At 37.7% G+C, this 27150-nt stretch overlaps 1 protein-coding gene across 6 annotated transcripts in view; it reads right to left on the bottom strand.

The window, feature by feature from the left end:
• ENAH (ENAH actin regulator) overlaps positions 1-27150 on the bottom strand; it is a 97989-nt gene that overhangs the window by 19232 nt on the left and 51607 nt on the right. For 2 of the 6 annotated variants that reach the window (XM_083828490.1, XM_083828491.1), the window contains exons 4-8: positions 18855-18939; positions 4861-5180; positions 2893-3690; positions 771-1075; positions 385-518 (exon numbers count right to left, since the gene is read on the bottom strand). In XM_083828490.1, coding sequence (XP_083684616.1) covers positions 385-518; positions 771-1075; positions 2893-3690; positions 4861-5180; positions 18855-18939 — 1642 coding nt within the window. The remainder of the gene's footprint in view (positions 1-384; positions 519-770; positions 1076-2892; positions 3691-4860; positions 5181-18854; positions 18940-27150) is intronic. The other 4 variants (XM_083828492.1, XM_083828493.1, XM_083828494.1 and 1 more) reach the window with 2 other exon arrangements.

Raw genomic sequence — 27150 nt, 5'->3', positions numbered from 1 at the left:
ACAAAAGTTACCAAGATCATCATGGCTTTAAGATGAAAGACTGCTGTTCACTATAATTAAGGATACATACAGCTTGTTATCTAGATAACTAAATATAAGTGTTAAAGTACTTTCAGAATGCTTTCATTGACAAAGCCCTCTTTTCCAAATGATTTTGGGATTCCTTATCCTTTTGAAGTTTACATTCCCTACCGCTGCACAAAGAATTACACAGAAGAAAAGTACTCGATTATACTCAAGTAAAAATGGCTATTCACAAAATGTTATCAACTTCACAAAGCAACCACTGAGCAAGCAGATGTTTGTTTGATCCTTAGCCAGCTGAAAACAGACACCAAGAATCTTACCTCTAAGAGCAGCTACAGCACAGAAACAGCCACTTACCTCCTGGCCAGCAGGGCACTCATTTCTTCCATCAAGCCACTGCCTCCCAGGGGAAGTGGCCCATTTCCACGGCCACTGTCTGTTTTAGATGGAGCAGAGCCTCCTCCTCCACTTGAACTGGAGGAGTCTTCACCCTTTGCAATACACAAAGTAACAGTGTACATGCAAACAGTTATAGTTGACAATGAAATAAGCAAAGCTCACATAGTAGAAAGAAACAATTGTATAAAGACTGTAGCAGCACCACCTGTAACTTTTTAAATAACGAATTATGCCTATCCAAAATGTATTTTACAGGGCTATTAATCTGAAACAAAAACTACAGTCAGTTCAGGAACACATAATTTAGAAACAGAAATCAGAAAAAAAACAATAGTTGCATTTACCCGTGACACTTTCCTAAGTTTGGCTCCAGCAAGTGCAGCTGCTAGTCCAGTTAGAGGGCGATTTTCTTCAGACATAAATCCAACGGAAAATCCAGAGGCAGGAAGGGGGGGAGCAGGAGGTGGGAGGGGAACAGCAGGTACTTGGCTAGGAAGAGGAGGTGGTGGTGGTGGCGGCGGAGGCCCTGAAGGTGGAAGTGGAGGTGGTGGTGGTGGGCCTGGAGGAGGTGGGGCTGCTGCCGAAGACTGAGCAGGGCCAGGGGGCAACGGGGGTGGGGGAGGAGGTGCAGGTGGTCCTTGGACAACACCTAGTATCAAAGAGAAAAAAAGGACAATATTAAGGATTTTGAAAGGAAAGGCCTTATTCTCTCTCGAAACACAGGTTCATTTTCTCTGTGTAAGAGAAGTTAATACCGGTAAGTGTCCTTTCTGTAGGCAAGAGAACACTCCAAGTTTCAGCAGGGGAGAACATTCTTATTAAATGCACTAAAAGTATTATATAGTACGCTGTAAGAGACCAGAATTTCAGAGCCATTTAAATACAATAACCCTTCAGTTCGGTTTTGTGTTGCAGCCAAGAACCTTCAGAAGGGAAGCAAGCAAAGCTTTTAGAGTCAAGTAATGTACAAGTATCAAACTGCAGAAGAAAAAAATTACTTATCAAAATGGTGCTAAGTAAAAAGTGACTCCTCATTGTATCTATGAGCATTTAACACACCACCCAAGCATCTGCACCCTGCAAGTGTTCGAGTTCCAACACCAATTTATAAGCCTGAATAAGTCTTTCCTCCAAAAAACATCACAGGAATTAACTTTAATAATTACACACAAACACTAATTAGTGAGTTAGAAGACTGACATTTCAACCTGACGAGGACAAGCTCTTCCATTTATTTATGAATTCCTTTAATCTTTTACAGTACAGATATGCAGTACAAAGTTTGTTTTAAAGAAAGAATATTCGGATGTTTAATGCAGCAGCCGAAGTGTTTATTATAGGAACAATTTCAGGAATTGTGATTAAGAAAACAGCCCCACACATCAACTCTATTCCCTTGCTTGACTACAGAACTGATATAAGCTAGTGGAAGTCAGCAACCACCTTAAGCCATCTCTAAAGGCAGGAATTTCATTCGAAAGCCTCCCTGGTTTCCTATCATGCTAACCCTTGAGTAAGTTTAGAAGCATTTTAAACTCTCTAGTGATTACTCACCATTGAAATGCATGCTTTTATTCCATAAAAAAAAACAAGACCACTCATCCTATTTCTACTCAACCACAGAGTAGCTCAACTTAATGCAACACATGTATAAATAGGATCTACTCTGCATGGCTTGTGTGATGAAGCTACATTCTACTTATCCCCCTGGATCCCCTCTACCCAAAACCCTTAGCTAAGCTACTGCAGTCTTATATACATAAGACCTAAATCTATTAAGTCACTATAAAACAGGATTCAGGTTAACAAAGACATTTACATCCATGTGAAACACATTTATATCACATTGGTAGAGTGTCCGTTAAGACTGTCATCTGCTTAAACTAACTTTGTCTTTTTTTTTTTTTTATACTGAAACTTTTTAATCTATTCTGGTAGAACACCACAGAAAGACCAATCAATCGCCTTACGTGCGTGCGCATACAGCACACACCTCAAAATGAACACTGTCCAGAAAGAAATGCTGTAATTGTTATGCACCACCTTCTAAATTTTAAGCTACTTTGTGAGTATCAAAGTGGTTCAAATTATTCCTTACTTAAGGTCATACGTCTAAAGCCACATACACGTACTCCTGCTTCACCTGCCATTAGGAAACTAACAATGCTGCCTATTAATGCAATGGTCCCAATAAACTAACAGTGCAAGATTTACCAAGCAAGTATTTGACAAGCTCTGTTCTCAACAGATGAGAGCTTAAGAAACCAGAATTTTACTTATGACAGACCACAGAACTCTGGCTCTTCTCCCTTACCAGTTTCCAGATGGTATTTCGTTGTGGTATTAAGATCACTGCAACTTTTGAAGCGTTTTGTTAATTCTTCGGAGCAGTTAAGGGCTTTGATACAAATTGTTTTTGACTGCATTACTGATTAGTGAATTAGTAGCAATAACAGAAAGCCTTACCCTGCTGGGTCGTAGGTTCAATCGGCTGAGAGGCTGCCTGCAAGACTGGCTCAGAAGCAGAGGAGTCTCCCAGCACAGAGTTTAGAGAGTTCTCAACAGAGGCAGGGGTAGCTGCAGAGGGAGAAGGGAGAACACTAGGCTTGGATGAGGGAGTCGAGGCATTAGGGGAGTTTGGAGAAGGAGAAGCTTGAGGTCCAGAGAGTGACAGAGGTGGAAAGGAAGGCAGTGGTGGGGGAGGAGGTGGCGGAGGTGGAGTTGGACCTGAGGTAGGCGAAGGAACTGGATAAGTCACATTTTCAGAAAGCCCATTAGGAGCTGTGGGAGATGTAGGCATTTGGGTCGCTGGATTAGAAGCTGACACTGGGAGGACAGGTCTTGGACCAGTAGCTTTGCCTGGTGGACTGCTTATCATTACTGGAGGTGATGGGGGAAGGGGAGCAAAACTGGGCGCAGACCAAGCAACAGGCTTTGTATTTGGAGGCAACGTCGCTGGGGCATTCACAGGAGAAGGGGGCCGAGAACTTTTGTTCAGTGGACGAGGAACCGTAGCATAATGGGGAAGAACAGGGTGGAAAGCTGAGCCTAAAGATGTAGCAAAACGTGATGCAGAGTGCCTTAGAGGCGGTGTAGGGGGAGTGGAAGTCGGTGGTGCAGAAGTCACTACAGCATACTCCGATGTGGACTCTGACATTGGTGCTGAGACTGCTTTTGCATATGATGGAGGAGGTGCTGAAGGAGGCTGGCAACTGGAGTATTCAGGAAGTGGAGTGCTATACGGGGAGTTGTCGAAAGATGGAGCTGGACAGAAGATGGAAAGCAGCAGCAAAGGCAGGATAAAAAAAGGAGAAAGAGAAAAAGGGAGCTAATGAAGCAACAAAACCAGCATTCAAACAAAATGTATAAATGTAGACTACAGTTAGTACCAGAGGATTAGGCACAAGTGAAATACTGTTAGGAAAGTTTTATATATTATCAACAGCTGCTTAAATTTTACCAACCATTTTTGTGCCAACATTTGAATTTACAAATATGTTCTAGGATAAGTTTTCTCAAATCCCATCTGTGAGATGGTTAGATACAGGGTTGATTAATCAGTCTTATCAGCTTTTATCTTCTTGTTTTGTTGCAAATTGCAAGCAAGTGTAGTGATCTTAACATTTGGTACAATATTTTATTAGTAGAATTGTTAACACAGGCAGCATTATCTCTCTTCCCTAGAATAAGCTCCATCACGAACTTCAAAGTAGCTGGAATAAATCTACCAATAAAATCCTCTTTTCTAAAGTGACTAGTTTGTTACATAGCATACTCTGACTTTTACCACAAGATGACTTCTTATTTAAATTGAGTTTGTTACTAAAAGATGAAGTGCTTGACTAGTGTTTCATTACATTAGCTAAGGGAAAGGGCTTCTAATCATCACTGGACACACTTCTAAAGGCAGTGTATTATCTTATCTACAAATTCATATAATACTTTTCACTGTAATTCACTACGATCATAAGTGAAGCAAAAGTTCATACTGAAAGGCATTTCTCACACTATTACTTCACCTTACTTAGATACATACCCTCTACGTAAACATATTCAAGCTAGTTTTGTCAAATTATCTGATGAGAATACATCTTGTTTAATAGAGTAAACAACAACAAAATATTTAGAAATTTTAACTCATACTTTAACCAATGCTGGAGGTGCCCAATACAATTCAAGTTCTTCATGAAATCAGGAAGTAAAGCAATGGAGCAAACAAATATTTTTATGTTCTATTTCACCATTAGTGGAAAATTATGACAGGAAAGTCATCTTGGACTTCTTGCCATAAGAAAGAAAGCAATTCCACCAAACAAGTTATATACTGACTGCTCTTGCACAGCTATACTCACTGCCCTTGTTTGTCGCCTCCCACGCCATTACCCAAACACGAAGAGTATGGTACTTGAACAAACTCAGTTTTGAAATTCTTACCAGCATTTGAAATTCTTCTCTCTCTTTCCCATTCCAATTGTTCCCTTTCCAACTGCTCTTGCCGTTCTCTTTCTTGCCTTTCCCGTTCAAGTCGTTCAAGTCTTTCTCGATCCTGCCTCTCCTTTTCCTGTCTCTCCCTTTCTAGGCGCTCTTGCCGTTCCCTTTCTTGCCGTTCTCGCTCCAGTTGTTCCTGTTCAAGGCGCTCTCTTTCAAGTCTCTCCCTTTCTAGCCTTTCTCTCTCCAGTCTCTCCCGTTCCATTCGTTCACGATCCAGCCTCTCTCGTTCCAGCTCTTTTTGCCTTTGTTGCTCTTGCAACTGTCTATAATCATGGAAAAAAAAGAAAAGACTAAGCTGCAAAGTTAAAACCAAGAATATTAAATAACTGTTAGAGGACAAAAAGATAAAACAATGAACAGTCTTTGCAACTGTGAGAACAAAAACACGGCATTTGCACCTACATAAAATTCTAAACTGTACACGTTATTTTTTGGAGCTGGATAACAGGTGTATTACATTTACAGTAAAAAGACTCATATACCCAGTTTCACAATATTAAATTGGTTAGGAGGAAAGACAGCTTTCAAGAGGTAGTAATAGAAAGCTATTGCTGATAATTCACTCACTGATGCAATCTCGTGAGTTTGGGATATGGAGTTACATTTGTTCTTTGCATGGTATTTTATACTTGAAGCAGTGAATAAAAACACTGAAATAGCAATATCACAAATACCCATCAAAAAAACACATCAGATCTTTCACATAAATTAGTCGGCTAGTATTTATCCAAATTTGACAGAAGCAAAGTGCATACTTTATACATGCCTCTCCGCTTTCTGACTAAACACGCTGAAGTCTCATCAAAACGGGAGTTGAGAAAACTGAAGAAAAACTTCAGGGGAAAACTAGACATGATCATTAAAAAAAATAGGGTGCAGCAGACAGAGAAACCCTGCTGGGAGCTGGCAGGGTTTCCAGCCCTTAGGAGTCATTGTGAAGGAAAGCAGAGTGGGGGAAAATGTGGAGAGGAAGAAATCAAGTAAACAACCATGCAAAGGCAACAATTTTCTAGGGGCAAGAAGTTGGGTGTTTGTTGTTATTGTTGTTCTTTAAGAATTTGTTGCCATTAGGTTGAATGGAAGAAAGGAATTTCCCACACAAAATAGCAGAAAAAGCTATATATAACCCTATTTTTTATTTATTTTAATATATATTTTCTCTATTTGTTTTTTAACAGTCAGATAAGATGCATGATTCTAGTCAGCTAAAATACAGCTTTTTGATTTTCAAAGCTTCTTCATCTCTTGGGAGAGCTCACTACTAAAAGAAGAATTAGGTACATCCTCCTCAAAGCTGTGGCTGCTACGATCTTACCAGTATCTATCACTGAAAAAACACGTCAGTTATCATCTGCTTTTTTTTTTTTTTTTTAAATCATTGCATTTAAAAATAAAAACTTGTGTATTAAGCACACAAACTTTTCTGCTGCACTTCAGCTGCAAGCTGAAGGTAGCTTCTCAACAAATATGAAACTCAGCCAGCTTTTAACTATAAAAGCAAAAAGGAGACCTAAATTTTGACACCTTAATGCATTAGATATATTTTCTATATACTGCTTTTATTTAGAAAGGTCATTGGTAATCCCGCATTACACACCTAGTTTTACACATGCCTGAAAACACAGGGAACTTCAGCTAGTTCACTCCTATTCATTCTTAGGTTTTACTTGCAGAAATGGAAACGCCAGCCCATGCACTGTTATTATTCAAATCCATCCTATTTCATACCAGTATTCTTTAAAAAATAAAAAGAAATCCCACACTGAAATGTTGACAATTTGTTAATTGCTAAAAGCAATTAAGCCCCAGTTATGTACAGCAGAAGGACTCTTCCATACTGAAAACGTTACCCAACATCCTCAGAAGCTGCAAAATAGTTCTGCTTCTGCATCAGTTCTTCTGCCTGCTACTGTTCTCACTTAAAACAAAGTCGTAGGAGCAGTAACTAAGAAATTAGAGCTACAACTCATTTCGTTAAATGCTTGATTTTTAGCATTTCAAGTCCACCAAAAGGTCTTTTAATTGACTGATACGTTTTTGGAACCAGTAGAGGATTTCTGCAAAACGTCAAGAGAATATAACATAAACCACAGAAATTTAAGCTTCAAAAATATTTTTGTCATTACATTTTTACTTGCTATGTCTCGTACAAATCTAGTTTTCCTGTGTACTCTCCTTCCCTCAGATAAAAATATATATTATTAGATGAAAGTGGGGTTTTCCTTCTGTCTAACTTCAACTAAATCACATTTGACTCTTTTTTTGTGCAGATGTTTGTATCTAAAAGGCTATTCAGAGCAAGAGTCAGCACTTACTCTAAAACAGCTGTGTTAGTTTTATTTTCTTCTAATTCATTCTGCAGAAATTAGCATATTTTATCTAGGAAGCTACACATTGTTAATCCTAAAACTAAAACGTAGATAAGGTACTAAGTTATAACCATTTCAAGCTATATTTAGTTTATGAATCTAGAAGGTATCAGTTCACTGAGTTTAATAAAACATCAAGCAACTGCAAGATACTTAAATGCTTTTTCATATATGTATTTTTAAAACAGAAATAGAACCTTGACATAGGTCACTTCTCCCAGAAGTGAAACGTCACAAAGGCAGTTCTGTGATAAGCCATACCAAGAACTGTGCCATTTCATATTTTCATAAGCAAGCTGGAAAAGAAACAATGAAGTGTCCCAGACTAAGTTCCTTAATATTAAGTTTTTTAGGATAGCAAGGATGATGACTGATTGTGAAGAAGTACAGGTGGATCTTCTAACTCCAAGTAACCAAGCAATAAAACTGGCAAATAAAACAACTGGGATATAGCTGATGTGATGTAGGGGGAAGGGGAGAATTCTGCTAATTCACATATAAAATGCTGGACTGACTAAATGCTGGAATATGACTCAAGACTGAGGGTTCTTTTAAAATATCCATACAAGTGTTCTGTTCAAAAAACATTAGCTAGACCCTTGACATTAAGAAAGGACTACAGAACAGCATAGAAAATATTATCCTGCTTCATAAATCCATTGGTTAATCTGCATTTGTGTTCATGTATCTCAGAAGGGAGGAAAACAGCAGAACTGAAAAGGTTCAAAGAGCGGCACATTATGATGAAATGTACCAAAAGAAGTTTCACACAATAAAAAAATAAATAAGCCGGAATTCTGTATTCTGGAAAAGACAACTGTAGGTCTAAAACCTTGAACAATGAGGACATCCTAATACAACATCTAGGAGGAAAGATTCAACTCAACTAATAAAAATTGCAAAGGCTCAAGAAAAAAGAGCACCTTTGCACATCAAGCAGATGAGATGTAGAACTCCTTGTCAGAGTGATTCAAGGAAGAAACCCCACCACAAGAAAAAAAAATATGTAAGGGCGCTTAGAAAGCAGAAATTGTGTCAGGCATAAAGGCTGTAGAACCAAAAATGCCCAGAGGATGGCAGAGCAGCAGGAGGAAGTATTCAGGACATTTAACATGTTTGAGTAATTAAGCTCAATGGATGTTTGCTCTGGCTCAGCAGGGGGGATTTTTGTTAGCTTTATTTCAAGTTTTTCTAACTACTGAGAGGGGTATGTGCATGCACGTATGTACTGACTAGTTCTAATATGCGTGAACACATTAAGAACTCATTTTGCTTATTAAAACCAGGATAAATTTGTTTGCATTGAACTCCATGTCTTTGTTTAGTTATCATTTGTTAATGTAATTTTAAAATTGTCAGAGAAAAAAACATATTATGCAAAAGCATTAGGAGATTAAGAAGGGTCATTACACACTAATTTAAGCATTTCTGAAATGTCAAGGATTTGGTACATCTAAAAGACAGGAATATTCATGAACATTGTGAAAGCAATACATGAATATTGTTCAGCCATAGAAAGCACACTATCTAGCAACCAGGACAACTTTTTAGGACCCAAGGGAACAGCTTGAAACTGCAACAGGGTCAATTCAGGCTGGGTATCAGGAAAAGGTTCTGCACCTAGAGGCTGGTCGGGCACTGGAACAGGCTTCCCAAGGCAGTGGTCACAGCACTGAACCCACCAGAGTACATCTGGCATTTGGACAACGCTCTCAGAAACAAGGTCTGATATTTTGGGTGGTCCTTTGGGACCCAGGAGTTGAACTTGATCCTCGTGGGTCCCTTCCAACTTGGATATTCTATGACTTAGGCATAGAGGCACTACAAATGTGTCTCAGCATGCTAACTTATAGTGAAATGCATATTATAGATTCATAGAATCATTAAGGTTGGAAAAGACCTCCAAGATCACCTGGTCCAACCGTCCCCCTACCACCAATGTCACCCACTAAACCATGTCCCTAAGCACCACGTCCAACCTCTCCTTGAACACCCCCAGGGACGGTGACTCCACCACCTCCCTGGGCAACCCATCCCAATGCCTGACTGCTCTTTCTGAGAAGAAATGTCTCCTCATTTCCAACCTCCCCTGGTGCAACTTGAGGCCATTCCCCCTAGTTCTAATGACTAGTTATCTAAAATTGTGAATTACTATAATCTAACGGCTGAGGCACATTAACAACAGTTAACACTGTGCTATAAAACTGGACAGCACATCAGTCATATGCAATGTGGGTACTTTTACACTGGTTTAGATACTAATAATCAACTTCAGAATAGCTACCAGCTGTATCATGCATCCTAGTCATGAAACTATTTCTTTTTGGATCTTAATTAGTTTCACACCAAAACCACCTTAGACTTCACTCTGGGGATGCTGGTTTGATTTTTTTTTGTTTCTTTTTGTGTGTGTTCTTCTTTGTGTTTTTTGTTGTTATTTTTATGTTTTTATTTGTTGTTTTAAAAATTCCAACAGCTTTTAAAGTTAAAGCAAGTTATTTTCTCTTTTTCTTGCCCCTACACTTTTGTCCAGCTGAGGACAGTCAGAGGATTAAGAAAGAATCATAGTTGTAACAGTAACTTGTGACTCTGAACTCCATCAGCATTACTTCGTCCTGTCCTTTGATCAGCTACGAATCAGAAGCATGACTACAGTCTTGAAATATCACAAGGATAAACATGCACCAAGCAACATACTCACTATTGCATCCCTGCTGAAAAAAATCTGCAAGGGTCAAAGTGATCAGTATTACTGGAAGTTATTAGAATCTTGCATGAGAACAGCAAAACAACATTGCTGTTAGCCTACCCAGGTACACACAAAGCCTTCCTAGTTTGTACTTAATCAGCTCATAAAAGGGAGTAACAACTCAGAAGCAGTGCTACTATCTCAGCTCTTGATGTTAAACAAAACGAGCAAGATCACTTCCTAGCATGCCTTTAGCAAGTTACAGCTGAACAAGTAACAGAATCACACAAGGCAACTACAAAATTATTCCAAATTAATATTATCTAATACTTTGAGATCTGTATTTTTTGACAAAAAAATAGGTTGTCTTAGCTTGTGTGAGACTGAGATCCGTAGGCCCCTTCATTAAAGATTTCAATATAGCCGATCAAAAGAATTGAAGCCTCAGTCAATTCTCTTAAAAGATGACCACTACCACATGAGTTGAGTGGAAGACAAAGATCTCAACTATATCAAGAAACTTCGCATTTGCTGGTGAAAAAATATTCTATGTCAAAACAGACTTAAAGGCTATAGAGAGACCATCCTTTTCTGGAACTTCTCACTTTTCACCTTGGTCACCTGTAGAAGTGTTACTGAAAGTGTCTCCATTTGTGCAAAGACTTAAAACAGCAAGCGGATGCCTAAGAATTAAACAAATCTCATCCTGTCTAAAAAAAACCACACCACCAGAACTGCTGTCACACGGGCACCAAGAGGAAAAAACCTACATTAACAAATTCATTGCTAAAACAGTTACTGAAACCAAATAGATGTCTGTTCTGACAGGTCACCTTGTTTCCTCAGATGGAAGTTCTTCCTGTACATTCACATAAAACTTCAAGATGCTAACAGTGGTGTATTTTCACCTTGGCTGTGAGACCAGGCCATTAACATTCTTCCTAAAAAGGTGACAAAACTGTGCCAAGACAACAACATACCAACCTGAATAACAGAATTCATCCACAAACCCAAAGGGTTTGTCATGAAGCCAGTTACGTTAAAACCAGAGGTATTTCCATGAACAGTAAAGACAGAAGCATCTTTGTATCACATCTAAATTCAACAGGCAAGACAAAGCCTGCAGGAAAATAAAATATATTGAGGAACAGACGTGAATGAAGTAATTGTTGCACTGAGCAAAAAGGTCAGTCGCATGTAGATAATACCTAGTATTTGACAGCTATTACTCATAATTTATGACCACATCAATCTCATATTCCATTCTTTCTTTGCTGAATAACTTGGTGTCAAAGAAGGGCATCAAATCACTGAGGAAGATAAAGAGGAATACTACCCCTGTTTTAGCTGCTTAGAGCTATGACAATAGTGGCAATGAAAATATGGATGAGGAAAAAAATCATTAGTAAGAGGAATGTATTGAATGAAGACACCAAAAACCATCACTTGATCCACCAAAACTTCAAACTAAGCTTCATGGCCGTTAAACTTCAGGTACACTTACTGATTTTAAAAGTTGCATTGTCAGGGCACACACTATGAGAAAAGTCAGTAGCATTCCAGTCCTGCAGTCCTAGTATGCCCGTGCTTTCAGGAGTCCTCTGAGCTCTTGGCACCAGCCCCTCTACCCATGCCTCAGTATATGGAGTAACATCCAAAAGCCCGCAATATTTGGAGTTTTATTGTAAAATGCTGAAAGCCCAAGCATGTGGGCATAGATACCATTATCTAATCCAACAGCCACTACCTACCAGAATACGTCTCACATGATCCTCTCCTCCCACCACTGAGTCACTGCAACAAACAGGGCAGCTGGCTGCAAGCAGGCAACACAAGGCTTAGCTGTGAGCTGGAGGCCGCTAGCACCACATGCATGGGTGACCTTGGCTGCTAACTGAAGCCTTTCATAGTCTACCCAAGAGTAGCTACCTAGCGACTGGACATCAATTTAACTAGATAAAGTCAACCCAATTTTATCACCGTTACAACTGTTTACAGAAAGAAATCAAAAAGTGAGTGTTTTAACAAGTCACTTATTCTGAACATAGCTACTAGTTTAATCTTCTCTTGCCTAAATCCAGAAAGGGAAAAGGTGTACCTCCTATGGCCCTCCAAATTTTCAGTAACTTACAATAAAATCTGAATATCAACATTAAGCTTGCTCTTCCATCTTCAATATTTAGCAATTTATTCATCATTCTAAAATTCAGTAATTGCCACATAGCTCTCTCCCCTGTATGGTCAAGAAAACCTACTGAATATGTGTATCAATTCTTACATGCTAATGTTTACGTACATGGATGACCATGCCCACAAATTTTATAATTAATTTGACATGATTTACACTTTTTTCTTTGTAATAGATTGCACATTTCCAAATGCAGGCGGCCTCCACTGAGACAAGTCTTAATAAAAGTACTCATGGTGCTTCAGTAACATAACTGAACAGAAGCGATCAAGGTTAAACCTCTTCCCAACTTCGTAAGCTCTCAGTTGCATCAACTTAACTTCACCTCATCTAAACTGAACTCTTGCTATATGCTCTCACTCATTGAACTCTTACCAAGTTAGCTTTAAAGCAAAAAAACAAAAAAAACAAAACAAACAAACAAACAAAAAAAAAAAAAACAAAAAAAACAACCACAACGCATCTTCAAGTGTTACTTGGTCTGGACAACTTCTACCTCTACCTAAGCATACTGCATATTGTTTCAGAGAAACCCTGACTAGAGCTAGTCAAGATAGAACAAACAAGAAAGATGATCCACACTTACATGATCCACAGCGTTTGACTGTTCAATAAAAGTATGAGATTTATGAAGCAAGTTTAAGTACATGCTCTGGAACTGACAATTATTCCCAGTTTCAACAGTAGTGGACCTCTGATTCTTAGAAATACTCACCTTTCATTTCTGTTTCAATCTTTTTTTTCTTTGAAGTTTGCATCAAAGAACGTTTTATAGTTTTGCATTAAACTAAGTGTAAAGGCATTTTAATTGTATAATTGCTTGAAACACTAATCAAATCTAGATGTCACTATAGCTGTTCCCCTGATGTTGATCACCACTGCATACAAAAATTCTTAACTGTCAATTTAATCTTCCTGTATGCTAGTATTAAAATAACCCAAATACTAGTATTTGGTACACAGGTGGCTTCCTTTCCTGGAAGGAGGAATGGAAATAAGGGAATAAGAGAAGAGTAGTGTTTAATCAGTTAAGCAAAAACTGGTTACTAAACACCACAACAGAGACATGAAGACGCAACTACAAGCCAAAGGTTATTAGATACAGGATTTCTAACAGAGAAAGGGGTCTAATTTATGCTCTTTGTTTACATAATAGGTAAACAATTAAATAGACTTAAGGTTTGATCAAACAGAACACTTCTTTCAGAAACCAGACTGCATGAAAAACATGCACATCAAATTTTAGCAAAAATTAAGAATCTCAGTAGTAGAAAAATCTACTTTCATTGGCAAATCCTCTCAGTGGTATTTCCATTAGCACAATCAGAATAGAGTTAGTTTCAGGAAAGGGAACCACAATAACTAAAAATCTGGAAAAACGTAGACCATTTTCTAATCTCAATTTCATGTTTTACACTAAAAAAACAACGAACTGAACAAGATTTTGCAGAAAGATTTCAAAGAGACATTTCAACGTAATTGTCAGAATCATCCTTGCAGCAACATACATATTCAATTGCAGTGATTAAGGCAGTAATTTTGCCAATGTAGTTAAAAGACTGCTTAACGCAAGAGATCTCTTCTCAGTCTGCTAAACAAGTCAATGTTGTCTAACATCTATAGCTATTCAGTACAGTAACCAGCCTGCACTCGTTAACTCTACATAAAATCAGTAAAATCTCTGAAAGCTAAACTTGACAGAACTAAGGAAAACTTTACTGTGAATAGGAAGAAACTGAATTAAAAAAAATGAGACAGGCACTAAAAAAAGTCATTATTATGCCAGAACTCTGTTTTCCAGAAACTTTGAGGGCAAGAAAAATCAAGTCTTTAGGGTGCTATAAACAATGCTGATGGGTCTTTTTGTTTCAATCTCCTTTTCTCTCCCTTCCTGCTATGCAATGCATAAGTAAGAAAGATCCAAATAGCCTCAGGCTGTCCCATGAAACCACCTCAACTCGAAAACTAAACTATACTGTTATAACTTCGGATGGCTAGAAAGCCTAGCCTTAGCTTATGCATTTTAAAAAAAGAAAAAAAACACCCAACTTTAATTCCACCTAGATCACGTCTCTGGAATGCAAACTTCATATAGACTTTGTAATGGCAGTATTCCACTGATTATTTATAACCTAAAGCAAAAAGCTAACTACTATATCTTATTCACATGCCTATCTCAGATTATAACCATATAGTCATAATCTAATCAATTTGTATGCCTTTAAAGAAATACTACTTCCTCAAAATAAACTGTCAGATAGATGAAACAACTTAAAGAGAATTGGAAGTAATACATCTGGCTACTAACTAGGGAAAGGTCATGGGTTATACCAAAAACAGTAGAAGCCAGGCTATCAGGGACAAAATGTGACGGGCATAAACTTTCCTTCCCTTATAACTACATTAGTACTAATATAACTACATTACTATTAATTGTAGGATGCACTTTTTTCCCTTCAGTATTTCCAAGTGTTTTTAAAAGTCAGGAATCAGAATTCACGTGATTTTAAAAAACTCGGGAATTATATATGAAATAAATACTAATTTACCAAAAATATAAATCCTTTTAAGGTGGTTATAAATTAAGATTAGCAAAACCTCAGCAAAAATACTTTTAAGCTATCAAAAGGCATAAAGGAACACATTCTACAAAGGATAAAAAACCATTAACCTTGTCAGTCTCCAAACTTCTACTATCCACTGCTAATAAGCCTCCCAAAAGATGTTATGAAAACAAAGCCGTATCAATACTACTTTCTAGTAGCGTCGCACACCAAGTTCTCTTTATTTAATAGGATCGCACCAATCTATGATATAATCTAAAACTGTAAGCAAACATCAAATATTTAATAATGACAGGAAATACAAGTATTCTGGTACTGAGTTTTGAGAACCTGTAACATTTTTGATTACTTACGACAGAAATCGGTCAACTTTTGGTCCATTACGTCCCTGAAAGACAACAGGTGGCTTGTACACCTTCATTACTCCTCCTAATCTATACACTTTCTGTTTCTGGTGTTCTTGGACTCTTTATTTATGAAGCAGTGATGACTTTGAAGTTATTTATAAATATTAACTCAATAAATTCCTCAGTATCATATTAGATACCAACTCTCTGACTCATATTCCTGACAATATATTTACCATGGCTGGAAGAGAAGGTAAATTTATATTCATGACTAGCACAGAGGCATGCTATGAACTAATAATATATTTTAAAATGCTAAGTAACTCTGAAGTTATTAACAAATACCTATGTCAAGTGAAATTGCTCACTTCCTAATAGCCAGTAGAATTTCTATACATTGCCTAACACTGACAAAATGAAAAATATCTCTGATGAAAACAGAAAGATTTCACTTTTGAGTATTCAAAATCAAAGCTAAAGTGTTTTAAAGGTTATTATTGATGTATTTAAATCAGAGCAAGTTAAGGGAAGATAACAGTTATCTTCAAATACTCCCATAGTTATTTTTTATAGGGAAAGCACACAGCCTGTATTAAGGTTTTTAAAAACAAAGTAATGAATTTATCAATTCACCAAACTAAATGATTTCATTTAATGTAATCTTGGCCTCATAAAAAACTCAGTGTTTTACATTGCATATCTGGTCCTAATGGCTTTATAAACTGTTATTCAATGCACAGTAAATAATGCAAACATTCATGTGCAGCAAAATGAAGTAAAAGTACTACTTTAGCACTTTTATTCAGAACATAAAGCATCTAAATGCTTTCTAAAAAGGAAAAAACGTAGAACAAAAAGAGACACACTTCTGTTGATAATGATTGAAATAATTCTTCTATTCACTGTTTCCACAAGATTGTTGAACAATGGTTACAAAAGCAAAGGAAAGCATCAGATCACTTGAAGATCTAAGATGTCATTCTTCACTGGTCACTCCTTTGGCAAAACGTTTGTGAGGCAATATGTCTATTAGTGCCTACAAAAGCCCTGACACTTCAAGCCACGTAAGTCTGAAATTAGCCCTACTTCAAGCAAAAGTTTGAACTAGATGATGTCCACAGGATCCCATTACCAACTTCACTTTTTAACCTAAGCAGATTTTTGTCTGTGGACTTAGAATCACTTAAAATGTATTTTCGTAAACTCTTTTACAGAGGTGTTGGTCAAACAGTGCTGAATTTAGGTATATTTAATGGGAGGGATAAGAGACCACAGCACTTAAAAGACAGCTATTACTAAAGCCACATCTTAAACAGAAACCCTCACCCCAACAGACACATTTCACAAGCAATAGACTCCACAAAGCCTACATTTCTCCTGAAATCACAACTCCACGTTCCTTTCTACACAGTAACATTTATTCATTCCCTTCTCCTGCACTACCTCATCTTACTACTTCCTACAGAACTTAATTCTGCCCACACCATCTTTACTGAGACTGGAAATGTCACTTACAGATCTGCTACAAGTAACGCATACATAAACCTCTTTCTTCCAAACTATTTACTACTCTCTATGTTATGGTAGTAAGGCTATTGCTATTACAGTCTGGAAGCTTAGAATTTATACACTAAGTGTCTTTAAGTTCTAGAGCGCACAAGCTCTAAGCTAGAATTGAACTGTATTATAACTACATGCTTACAGTAACACAGAGACTGCAGAATCATTTGTGAAATGGTTTAACAAAATTGTGTTTGTCTTCAACTTGATGACACAACGTTTTTTCCACAATGTGGCTATCAACATGAGTAAATACTGGAATGCCAGTTCCCTATGCTTTTTCTTGAGAAAAAATAAAAATCAAAAACAGGACCAGACTTCAAAGAGGAAGTTATATTAGATGAAAACAAGTAGAGCACACTGATGAAATGAGAAGTGAAGCCATAAGAATGCATCTAATAATACAGCCTTCTTGCATAAAGCTTCAAGAGACTTTCGGGGCTCTTAACATTGGGCAGCATTTCTTTCTGGGGACATCCATCTACAATGCTTCTCTAAGAGTATTTCAGCATTATAAATTTCAATTAATAAAACTTTCTAAAGGAACAGAAGGGAACAGAAAAAGCTAATCAAAACAACATTTTAAAATCTGTCAAAAATAAGAGTGACACAAAAAGAGACCTTTATGACAGCAGGTTTAGAAGTAAACACATTAAACACAGATTTGTAATGGGCTTCTTGATATTAATTTTTGAACAAGGTAAATTTCAGATAGTGATCCCTGCTCACATTAAACAAGTGCCATATATTCTAGGAAAAAGACAAGCATGACCAATTTTAATGTCAATACTTTGTTACACGTGTGTAGCTAATTAATCAAATATATAATATGAATCATTTCCAAATTAGCAATCTGTTTCTGCTCACCTCTACATAAAGAAGCAAAATGAAAAATATTAAATAGAAATATCTTCAGTGCCATTGCCAGTTAGATCCAGCATGTTAGTTATTTTTTCAGTTACCACTGAAAACTATTACGTGTATTTGCAGTGTCAAACTGGGTGACTTCCTATTTATTCAAGGACCCTGTTCCCTGCATCTGTACTGCACATGACCTAAACTGCTCCCAGCATCCCTTCTGGAAGGGAACAGCTAATCTCCTGGGAGTATCTTGATGGTAAAATAATTCAGGATTGCTTCACAAGCAGCATGGTTAAGACAGACCAAGGTCTGTTTTTCAGTCAACCCAGTCTCATACCACCAACCTAGAAGACTTTGCCTTCTCACATACCCTAGTCCCAGACACTTCACATACCGCACTAACGCATATTGCAATGGAATAAGAATCATAGAATATCCTGAGTTGGAAGGGACACATAAGGATCATCAAGTCCAACTCCTGAAAAAGGAGAGCAGGACTATGGCAGCTAGGAAGTTTTTTTCCCAGAACTCGGCCACATGATTGATACATACTTAATTATTAAAATGAACTGTGGAAAAAAATAAACATGTTAAAAATGTTACAGGGGACAGGATCCAGTGGCCTCTAGTTGAACAGAAAACAGCTACACTAGGAGGAGTGCCAATCGGCCAGAGGAACAGTCTTCTCCCTGAGGGCAGCACAGCTATAACCAATATTGCTATAGCCAAAAATTAAACTACTAAAGGTTCTGTAATACACTGGTTCTGTAAGGTTCTGTATAATAAAGGTTCTGTATACACTGGAAGCAGAAAATAAAGATTGTGGGGTGGGTTTTTTTTTTGTTTCCTTTTTTTTTTTGGTAATGAACTAAGATGGAAGAAAGGGGAACAAGCTATCCCATACAATATTTTGATTTAGTGCATCCACATCCAGTAAGAAAAATTGACGTTCCACTAGATGACTTATTTTCTATTTCCAAAGGTTAAAAGTTCCTTCCTTGCTTACTGATTTCTTCTTTATAAACATGTCTCAAAAACTGAAGCTCTAAGTCACTGGAAAAGTAATTAGTCTGGCTGAAAATGACAGCAGTGAAGTCTTTCATTTCCAATTTGAATTTCAATTCTTTCATGACAATCCAGTAAGAGCAATCCTTGCAATCTCTGAATGTGTGGAGATTAAGAAGGAACCAAGCTACAAAGTTTTTACACAGTAAAGCTGCATTACTGAAAATTGCAACCATATAAATACTACCCTAATGCAACAGAGTAATTTTAAGTCATTGACATTTACTTTCTCATCATCAGTGATGAGTTACTAAATTCTTTAATTGAACAATTTGTTCTCTTACAGTACCATACCTTCTCTGGATGTCCAATTCTTCTTGTGACGGACCATTTTGTACTTGAGAGGGAAGCTGTGAATTCTGTCGAGGCAACGTAGGACCTAGAAGTGAAGACAGATCATTCACTATTTGGATTTCTTCTTTGGGGGGGGGAGTGGGGGAGGATGAGCACAAAAAATCAAGGAAAAAGGACAGCCATCACATGACGTAGGATCTGTCTGCTTCTGCTTCTTAAGCCAAACAAGCTCAACAACATAATACAGCAAATAAAAGCTGCAACAAATGTTACCTGACATATCTGCAGAATGGCTTTATTTCACATGGATGGAAGTTTCACAGAAATGCAAAATAAATTTTATATATATATGTGATTGGACTTAACAAAAGCTTTGAAAAGCACCCCAAGTCTGTATTTTCTTAAAACAATGGACAAATATTCTTGGAGGAACAGAAAAGACTCAAAAAATTAAAAGCACTCACCTAAATAGAACACTGGAAATTAAAAAGAAAAAAGAAAGAACAGGAGAAAAAACATCAGAACTTTATCGCGAAATCGAGACAAGGAAAGTAAGTATGTTTCTACAAATCACACCAAAATTTACTCAAGATTTTAGCTTGTCAACTTGGATTGAAGCACTTTGTTTTTCCATAGGCAAGTATTGCATCCAAATGAAGAGGCATGCAGCAAATGTACAAACTGTGCATTTTGATAAATGCAAGAAACATACAAGAGAAAGACATCATTCATCTGTGACTTTTTGCTGATGACCAAGTCTGTATTACAAATCTTTCAAATTGTATATTAGATCTATGCTTTAAAAGCAGATAGGTTTGTATTCCTCATGAATTTCTTTACAGCACAAAATTAATTAAAAACTATTAACAGAATCGAATGACGGAGAAATTTGGAATTGTGTACAGTTCACAGCAAATGTATTTTGTCTGTAAAAATGGTCAGTGAAGCAGGAAATTATTTAGACGATAGCTACACTTAAGATTACGGAATTCAGAATCAAAGACAGAATTAAGAACAATCACCATTTATACAGTTCTGAGGAGGTCTCAAAACGAAACAAACTTATTCCCAAGATTCCACCAAAGTAGTTAGAGCGGACAAGTTGTAATGAGATCTCATCCATCTCAAATGTCAAGATGTTGAAGTTGTTTGCCATCTAAACTTGTGTAAGTCACCCAAAACATGAAAAGACCATGTGTGATATATTGAGACCTCAAGAACAGTTGATCTGCATCAGATTCAGCAAGCAAGTGCTGTCTTTGAAGGCTACACAAAAAGATCCACGTACTCAAAACAGCACAGTATTGTCTTCACTGTGGTCATAAAGAAAACAAATCCTGAAAATGATAAAGTTGTTTACAATCTACTCTATAGTTAAAACATAATGCAAACTTACTTATAAAAGACAGAAGCAGAAAGTATTACAGAGGTTGTCTTTCTTAGTTCTTTTTAGCAATCATTAGGTCCTCATGTTTAAGTGTATGATGATGCAATGGATGTACTATTTTGCTTGGAGTATCTCCAAGAGCTATCCACAGATGTAAATTTACATTATTTTTAATGCAAAACACCTAACTGCAATGATAATTAATAATCAAGTTATCAATAAAATAGAAACATCTGTCATATTGCTTATCTGGAAAACTTTTTGGCTTTAAAACTTCTGACATTACAAGTCCCCTCATCTCTCATCTCCTCTTCGTGACAGGTGTTAGGCTTTTATGCCCATTAAGCCATGTCTGCAGCCCCCAGGCAGCCAGGGAAGCAGCCCATACGTTTGCTGCCTGCACCATGCTGCAGCCTTTCACAGACTTTTGGAATTAGACACAACCCAGGGGCAGCTGCGTAAAGATGCTAGATACCATTACTGCTTGCTACGTCTAATATATTTCCTTCCCTAAGATCTGTCATTTCTCAGTACAAGTCACAATGATCTAAGCATTAAAAATAAACAAGCAAAAACCAAAAATATGAAAAACATCTTTTGATCATACTGTTATCCCTAGGTTCATGCCCAGTGCACCTAGCCAATAAGCAGAGAGAGCTAGAACAGACATGAAGGTCTTTTAATTCATTCTGCACAATGAGGTGTTTAGCAAGCTTCTGCAAAGCACACACACATCTGACTTGAAGTACTGTTATTTATGCACAGTCAACTTGTGAAACTATCTGCCTTGCTACTTCTGATTGGTTTTTCTACCTTGCCTAGCTTACCTCCTACTGAGCGTGTGTTACAGAGGTCCAGCAGGGGGGGCACCTCAACCAATGCTCCTATTTTCATATCCTTTCATCTAATGACCCTTAATGAGCAAAAGGTTACTATGAGTCACTCTGAAACGTTCCTTCAGCCACTTCCTTATTCTTGTTTTCATCCCTTATCTCCTTTGGTTTTGTTAGCTCAAGGCTCAGGACTCAACACTATGGCCACTTACCAATTTGGGACTATGGTACTGAAATGCAGTAAAAATGAAAACTTGGAACCTCTACCCGCTTAGTCTCCTGTATTTAACTGGCCTTGAACAGAGTATTATTAGATGTCCACCATGCTGCAGTGGCTGAGTTCATACTGTCACTCTGCAGCCTTTCTGCTGGTGCCCCCTCCCCATTCCTTCTTTTGCTATCACCCTTGGAAACAAATCATCTCACTGTTTGTGCTGACTGTTCATCCACTGCTTATGGAAGGCTGAGATGGGAAAGAAGGGAAATGAAGTGGCACAGACCAGATGTTGTAATTTGATTTTGTTATTCTACAAACAGAATTTCATAGTAAAACCTGTTCTCATAACCTCCAGCTTTTCACTCTCAGTCAAAATTCTGCAAAATTCATTCTGCGTTAGCCTCGCAGAATGTGACATGGGAAGCCAACCTGCTCCAGTAAGCTATGGTGCTTTTTACCATCTATACATGCAATAAAGCTGAACGCAATCACCTGCAAAGCAACCTGACACAGCTGGTTTTAGTACTTATATATGTATTTTATTTACCAGGAAGAAATGCAACTTTAGTAGACCAAAGGCTTTCAAGAAAGAAATGGTGAACTACCAAGCCATTAGGAATGTTCACCAAGGAAATCCCCTCTGTAAACACATTCTGAAGTAGCCACCATGCTGATGGACACTGGCAAGCTAAAGGTACGTACCCAAGGGGAAAGGTATCTCTTACGCTGTAAAATTAATTTACTCCAGGAAGTCATGACCACCACTTCCTTGCTAAAGCAGGACTGTCCAGACAGGGGGACAGATGCTATAAACAAACAAGCAGGAGCTAGGTGACAAAAAGCTTTCTTAGATGTTTCTGAACACTTCAAGATACACTGGCAATATCTAGCACCCAGATAAATATTCACAGATCCTGCCTGGACAAAAAGTCTGTTCCATCTACAGAATCGCTTTATCTTCAAAGACTAGTACAAGCCAAGTAGAAGATACAGCTGAATCATCTGTTCAAGTTTTAAGGAAAATCTAACATCTTTCTTTTTCTAAAGAAAGTACAGATGGTGCAGTCTGTGGTGTACTTTGACAGAGGATATAATTTCATATACTAATTTGTTCAGCAGTAGTTCAGTTTAAAGGTTTTCTGCTTTTCAGCTTATTTTCGTGTTTGCATCACCCTTCCTCTACAACAGTTGGGGCAACTATCAAGTGAGAGATGGACTGAAAATCCAATGCATTAAAAATCCCGGGGGGAAAGCCTGAAAGAATTGTTTTCCCCAGCTAAATCAGGACCTGATCTGGTTCTTCCCACAGCCATGGAGACGGCTATGCTGGCATAGCTCAAAGAATGACACCCAGCTGCTGGGGACTGCTTGAGCCAAACTGAGCATCCCTTATTTAAACCACAACCAGTGTCGTAGTTTATCAAGTTCCTTAACTTCCTTTTCACCTCAAATTGACTTCTTACCTCTATGTCCATTCAAGAGCTGAATTTATTAATTCCAGTTGCACAACGCTATGAAACTATAGTTGGCAAGTTGACGATAGAAACATGTTTTTCTCAGTACCTTTCCAGTTTTTTTCCCTGGTGTTTGCGAATATATTGTCTGCTTTGGAGTTTCACCTGAAACTCTCCACCCTGCTTCTTTTAATATCACTTGTCTGATGTTGGCAGTGTTGACAAAGCACCAGAAGACATTGCATTCCTACGCTAAGAAAAAAGAGGATATTTACTGTTCAAGATAGGAACAATACATGTATCACAGGTTATATACCTACAATGTGTATTTCCATCTAGCTGGACAGGCTTCCTTGGGAGGTGGTAATGTAAGGATAGGTCAAGCCAACACTGACACCTGCAATTACTGTACCATTCATTTAAAGACAGTCTAAGAGTACAGGATCTAAAGACTATCTTTTTTTTAATCTAGTATCTTTAGAAAAACTTGGTCAACTGGATGACATGAGAATTTTAGTTTGAGGTGAAGACCTCATTTTTTGCCTTAGAGAAACAATTGTATGAACAACCCAGTAATTAAGAATTTCCACCGTTTCATTTCTCAGTGTATCAGTGCCAAAGCTAAGCAACATACCCATCGTATAGTCTGAAATATAAAGCGAAGTATGAATGTTTTTCAAAGGACGAATGAAACGAAAGCAGACAGCAAGTTAATTTGTATAGGCATATGCTATAAAGATAAGTATTGCATAACAGTGAAAACCTTTTCTAAAGATGATAAAGGACAATTCGAGCACACCTACTAAGCAAAGAGCACACCCCAGGCAAAAGTTCAAAGCCAAAGTTAAAAGATGCAGTTCTGTTGTGGAATATAAGAATGTGTTTGTTTTCTTTAATAAACCAAATGATGTATTTTAATAAATGCTTGAAGATTTTTCTAAGTGAATGGAAAGCAGACTTCTTCAGCGATTGATACTAGGAAGTACTAGGAAAAGTGATCATGGGGAAATGACCTATTTCACTTTGCTCTACTTCCTCCTCCTCCTATTCAGAGCCTGTCCTATTGTAGAGCATTACAGAACAAAATTTAGGGAAAGTTGCTAACTAATGTTTAGCGAAAGTAAAGTGGCATCTAGACCTCTCATCTAGACCTGGGTTTGTATTATGGATTTATAAGCAAGGCTACGATGCTCAAACACTAGGGCATTAATAAGCAACAAAACTACTCTAGTACTTCTATTCAAGCTAATTACCTTCCAGTTAAGACTTCCCATTCCTTCAAATATCTGCCTCTTCATATGTGACTCCCATTTTATAAGTGCTTTCAGTTGAATTAATTGACTCGTTTTGATTTATTTTAGCAAATGGTGATTATGTTGCTTTTCCTGTACAGAAATTAATGCTTTTCATTTCACTTCACAGGCACTTCTAGCTGCACAAGTTAATAAAAAGGGGCCAAGGATAACAAAAACATTCAATAAAACATATTTGAATTTGAGTACAGATAAACTTTCTATTGAAGGGAGCAGAGCCTCCTATCAATGCCAGCAGAGCCTTGGAAACAAGGCTGTTGGGTGTTACACTTGGCTTGGGAACAAGCTTACTTGGTGGCCTTAAGCAAGCTTGTGGCTTCCCTCTCTGCTTCCCTCTTTTATGTACGGGGAGATGGAGACAAAGCTTCCAGGATAGAGTACTAAGGTCACTCCAACAAACTTTAAAAAATGATCTTAAAGTATCAAAGGTTAAATATATCAGCACCATCAGTAAGGTATTTATTACTTGTTTCCCCAGTTCTGTAAAAGTTTCTTTAAGTAGCAATTTTATAGGTGATAACTGTCAATTTTAAATTAATATCAAATAATTGAGCCTTTATAACAAAGTTAAATTTTCACAATTATGTTAATGAATGTATGACAACACCCTGATTACAAAAGATGTCAGATATAACATAGCTACCACTTCTACACATAATACTTAAGACAACAACATGAACCCTTCTTGACACTCCCTGATATTTATTAAACAAAACCTTATTCACAAAACTAATACACTTCTATCTATGGCTGCCCTGCAGTTAAGGCCAACTATCAAATTTTAATGAAATTCTTTTTGGTTGCCCACCCAAACTTTAATACTTTCACTTGATACAACACTAATCCTCAAGAATCACAAAAATCATCAAAAATACCACAAAGGCAATACTTAAAGGTGAGTACAACCCTGAAAACTTAGCAATTTCTCCTCCACTTCAATACCCCAGCTGGAATTAACGATGCTCTGGATGATCTTACATGCAATTGAAATGGAAGTATTTTGTCCAATAAACAGTTAAAACTTCTTTTAGATCAATAGTTTGGCCAATAAATCAGAATTATAGAAGCTAGTAACTACCAAAAAAAAATTTAATCAATCCCATACTTAAAACAAAAAGAAAAATTTACTATCAAAAATAGATATATTCTTCTACTTCTGACAACCCAGGTAGTAATAGCACATCACATTACTACCGTTCTGACAAGCAGTGCTGACAGCCTGTTCCAAAAGGCTGCCAGAGTACAGGTACAGCATAATTACTTCACTGCAGCAAAATCATTTTTCTCTTGAAACAAGTTGTAGCATGATGTGAAACAACAGTGTGAGAAACATTTTGAGCTGTTCTCCCCCACTTCCTTACTCCTCCCCATAAATTTCTCATTTCAACCTTCTATAGTCTCTACACATATTCCAATTAGGCAACTGCAGTTTTCATCCCAGTTTGCATTTTCCAAAGATACTAAATTATTCAGTCTATAAGTTAATACATTCCCCTATAAGGGGTGATTTAATGAACTATCTTCACTATAAGAGAAAGGATCACAGATCAGTGTATTTCCAAAGCTGTGGATAAAGCATGCATCTTTTCTCCATAAAGGTTTGGTTATTTAATAATTGAACAACTTAACTTCTAGGGTTACTAATGATTTTCAAGAAATGTAACCTCAATTTTGTTTTTACTGTTAGGCCAGCAAAATACAGAGACTGGGGGGGAACTATATTTCTTTCTCTTCCTCCTGATTTTCCTATGAATTAAAGCGTCTCCTAAGGCAATATTAGAAGAGTTTCACTGAAGACATTCCTATCCTGGTCCTTCTATCTAGAATGCCCCAAAATCATTTAAAATCATAACAAAAAACAAATTAACTGTTAAATATACATTCATTATGTTTTTTGTATGAAAGATACATTGAGTTACATTAGAAAGAATCGAAATAGTCTTGTTGACAGTTACATTTTTCAAATATCCTTTCATCTTCTGCAAACAAACAACCCTAAGTACCACCTCAAATGTAAATTACACGTATTAATCTCATACTTGTTTTCTTTTTTCTCTTAGCAAGGCCTTTTTGGGGCTGAAGACTGATGCCCCACAAAATAATACCACTTCCCAATGAACTGGAAGGTACTTTTTGCATAAAATCTCAATATGATAAGTAACTAGAAAAGTCACTCATCACACTCCTTCAGCAACTGGAAAAAGGGAAATATCACTCACATTTTTAAAAATGGTAGAAAGGAGGACCCAGGGAACTATGGACTGGCAAGTCTCACCTCTGTGCCTGGCAAGATCACCGATCAGATCCTCCTGGAAGCAATGTCAAGGCCCATGCAGGACAAGGTGGTGATCCGAGACAGCCAGCACGGCTTCACCAAGGGCAAATCCTGCCTGGCCGATCTGATGGCCTTCTGTGATGGAGTGACTGCATCAGTCGACAAGGGAAGACCGACTGACTTCTATAATGCCTTTGACATGGTCCCACACGACATCCTTATCTTTAAAATTGTAGAGTTAAGAGTTTGAAGGGTGGATGAAAAAAATTGGCTGGACAGCCATACTCAGAGAGTTGAGGTCATTGGCTCTATGTCCAGGTGGAGGCCAGTGACAAGTGGCGTCCCTCCGGGGGTCCAGCTTGGGACCAGTGCTGTTTAATATCTTTAGAAACGACACAGACAATAGGATTGAGTGCACCCTCAGCAAGTTTGCAGATGACACCAACCTGTGTGGTGCAGCTGATACAACAGAAGGAAGGGATACCATTCAAGAGGACCTGGACAAGCTTGAGAATTGGGCCTCTATGAACCTAATGAGGTTCAACAAGTCCAAGTGCAAAGTGCTTCATCTGTCTCGGGGCAATTCCAGAGATGAGTACAGACTGGGAGAAGAACTCACTGAGAGGAGCCCTGCAGAGAAGGACTTGGGGGGTTCTGGTGGATGAAAAGCTTGACATGAGCCAGCAGTGAGCGCCTGCAGCCCAGAAGGCCAACTGCATCCTGGGCTGCATCAACAGAGGAGTGGGCAGCACAAGAAGGATGTGGAGCTGTTAGAGCAGGTCCAGAGGAGGGCCACAAGGATGATCAGAGGGCTGGA

This window comes from Anser anser, assembly GCF_964211835.1.
Source record: "Anser anser genome assembly, chromosome: 3".
In the NCBI taxonomy this organism is placed as follows: Eukaryota; Metazoa; Chordata; class Aves; order Anseriformes; family Anatidae; genus Anser; species Anser anser.
Note: the sequence above shows the minus strand (reverse complement) of the source record. Positions and strands in the feature narration are given on the sequence as shown.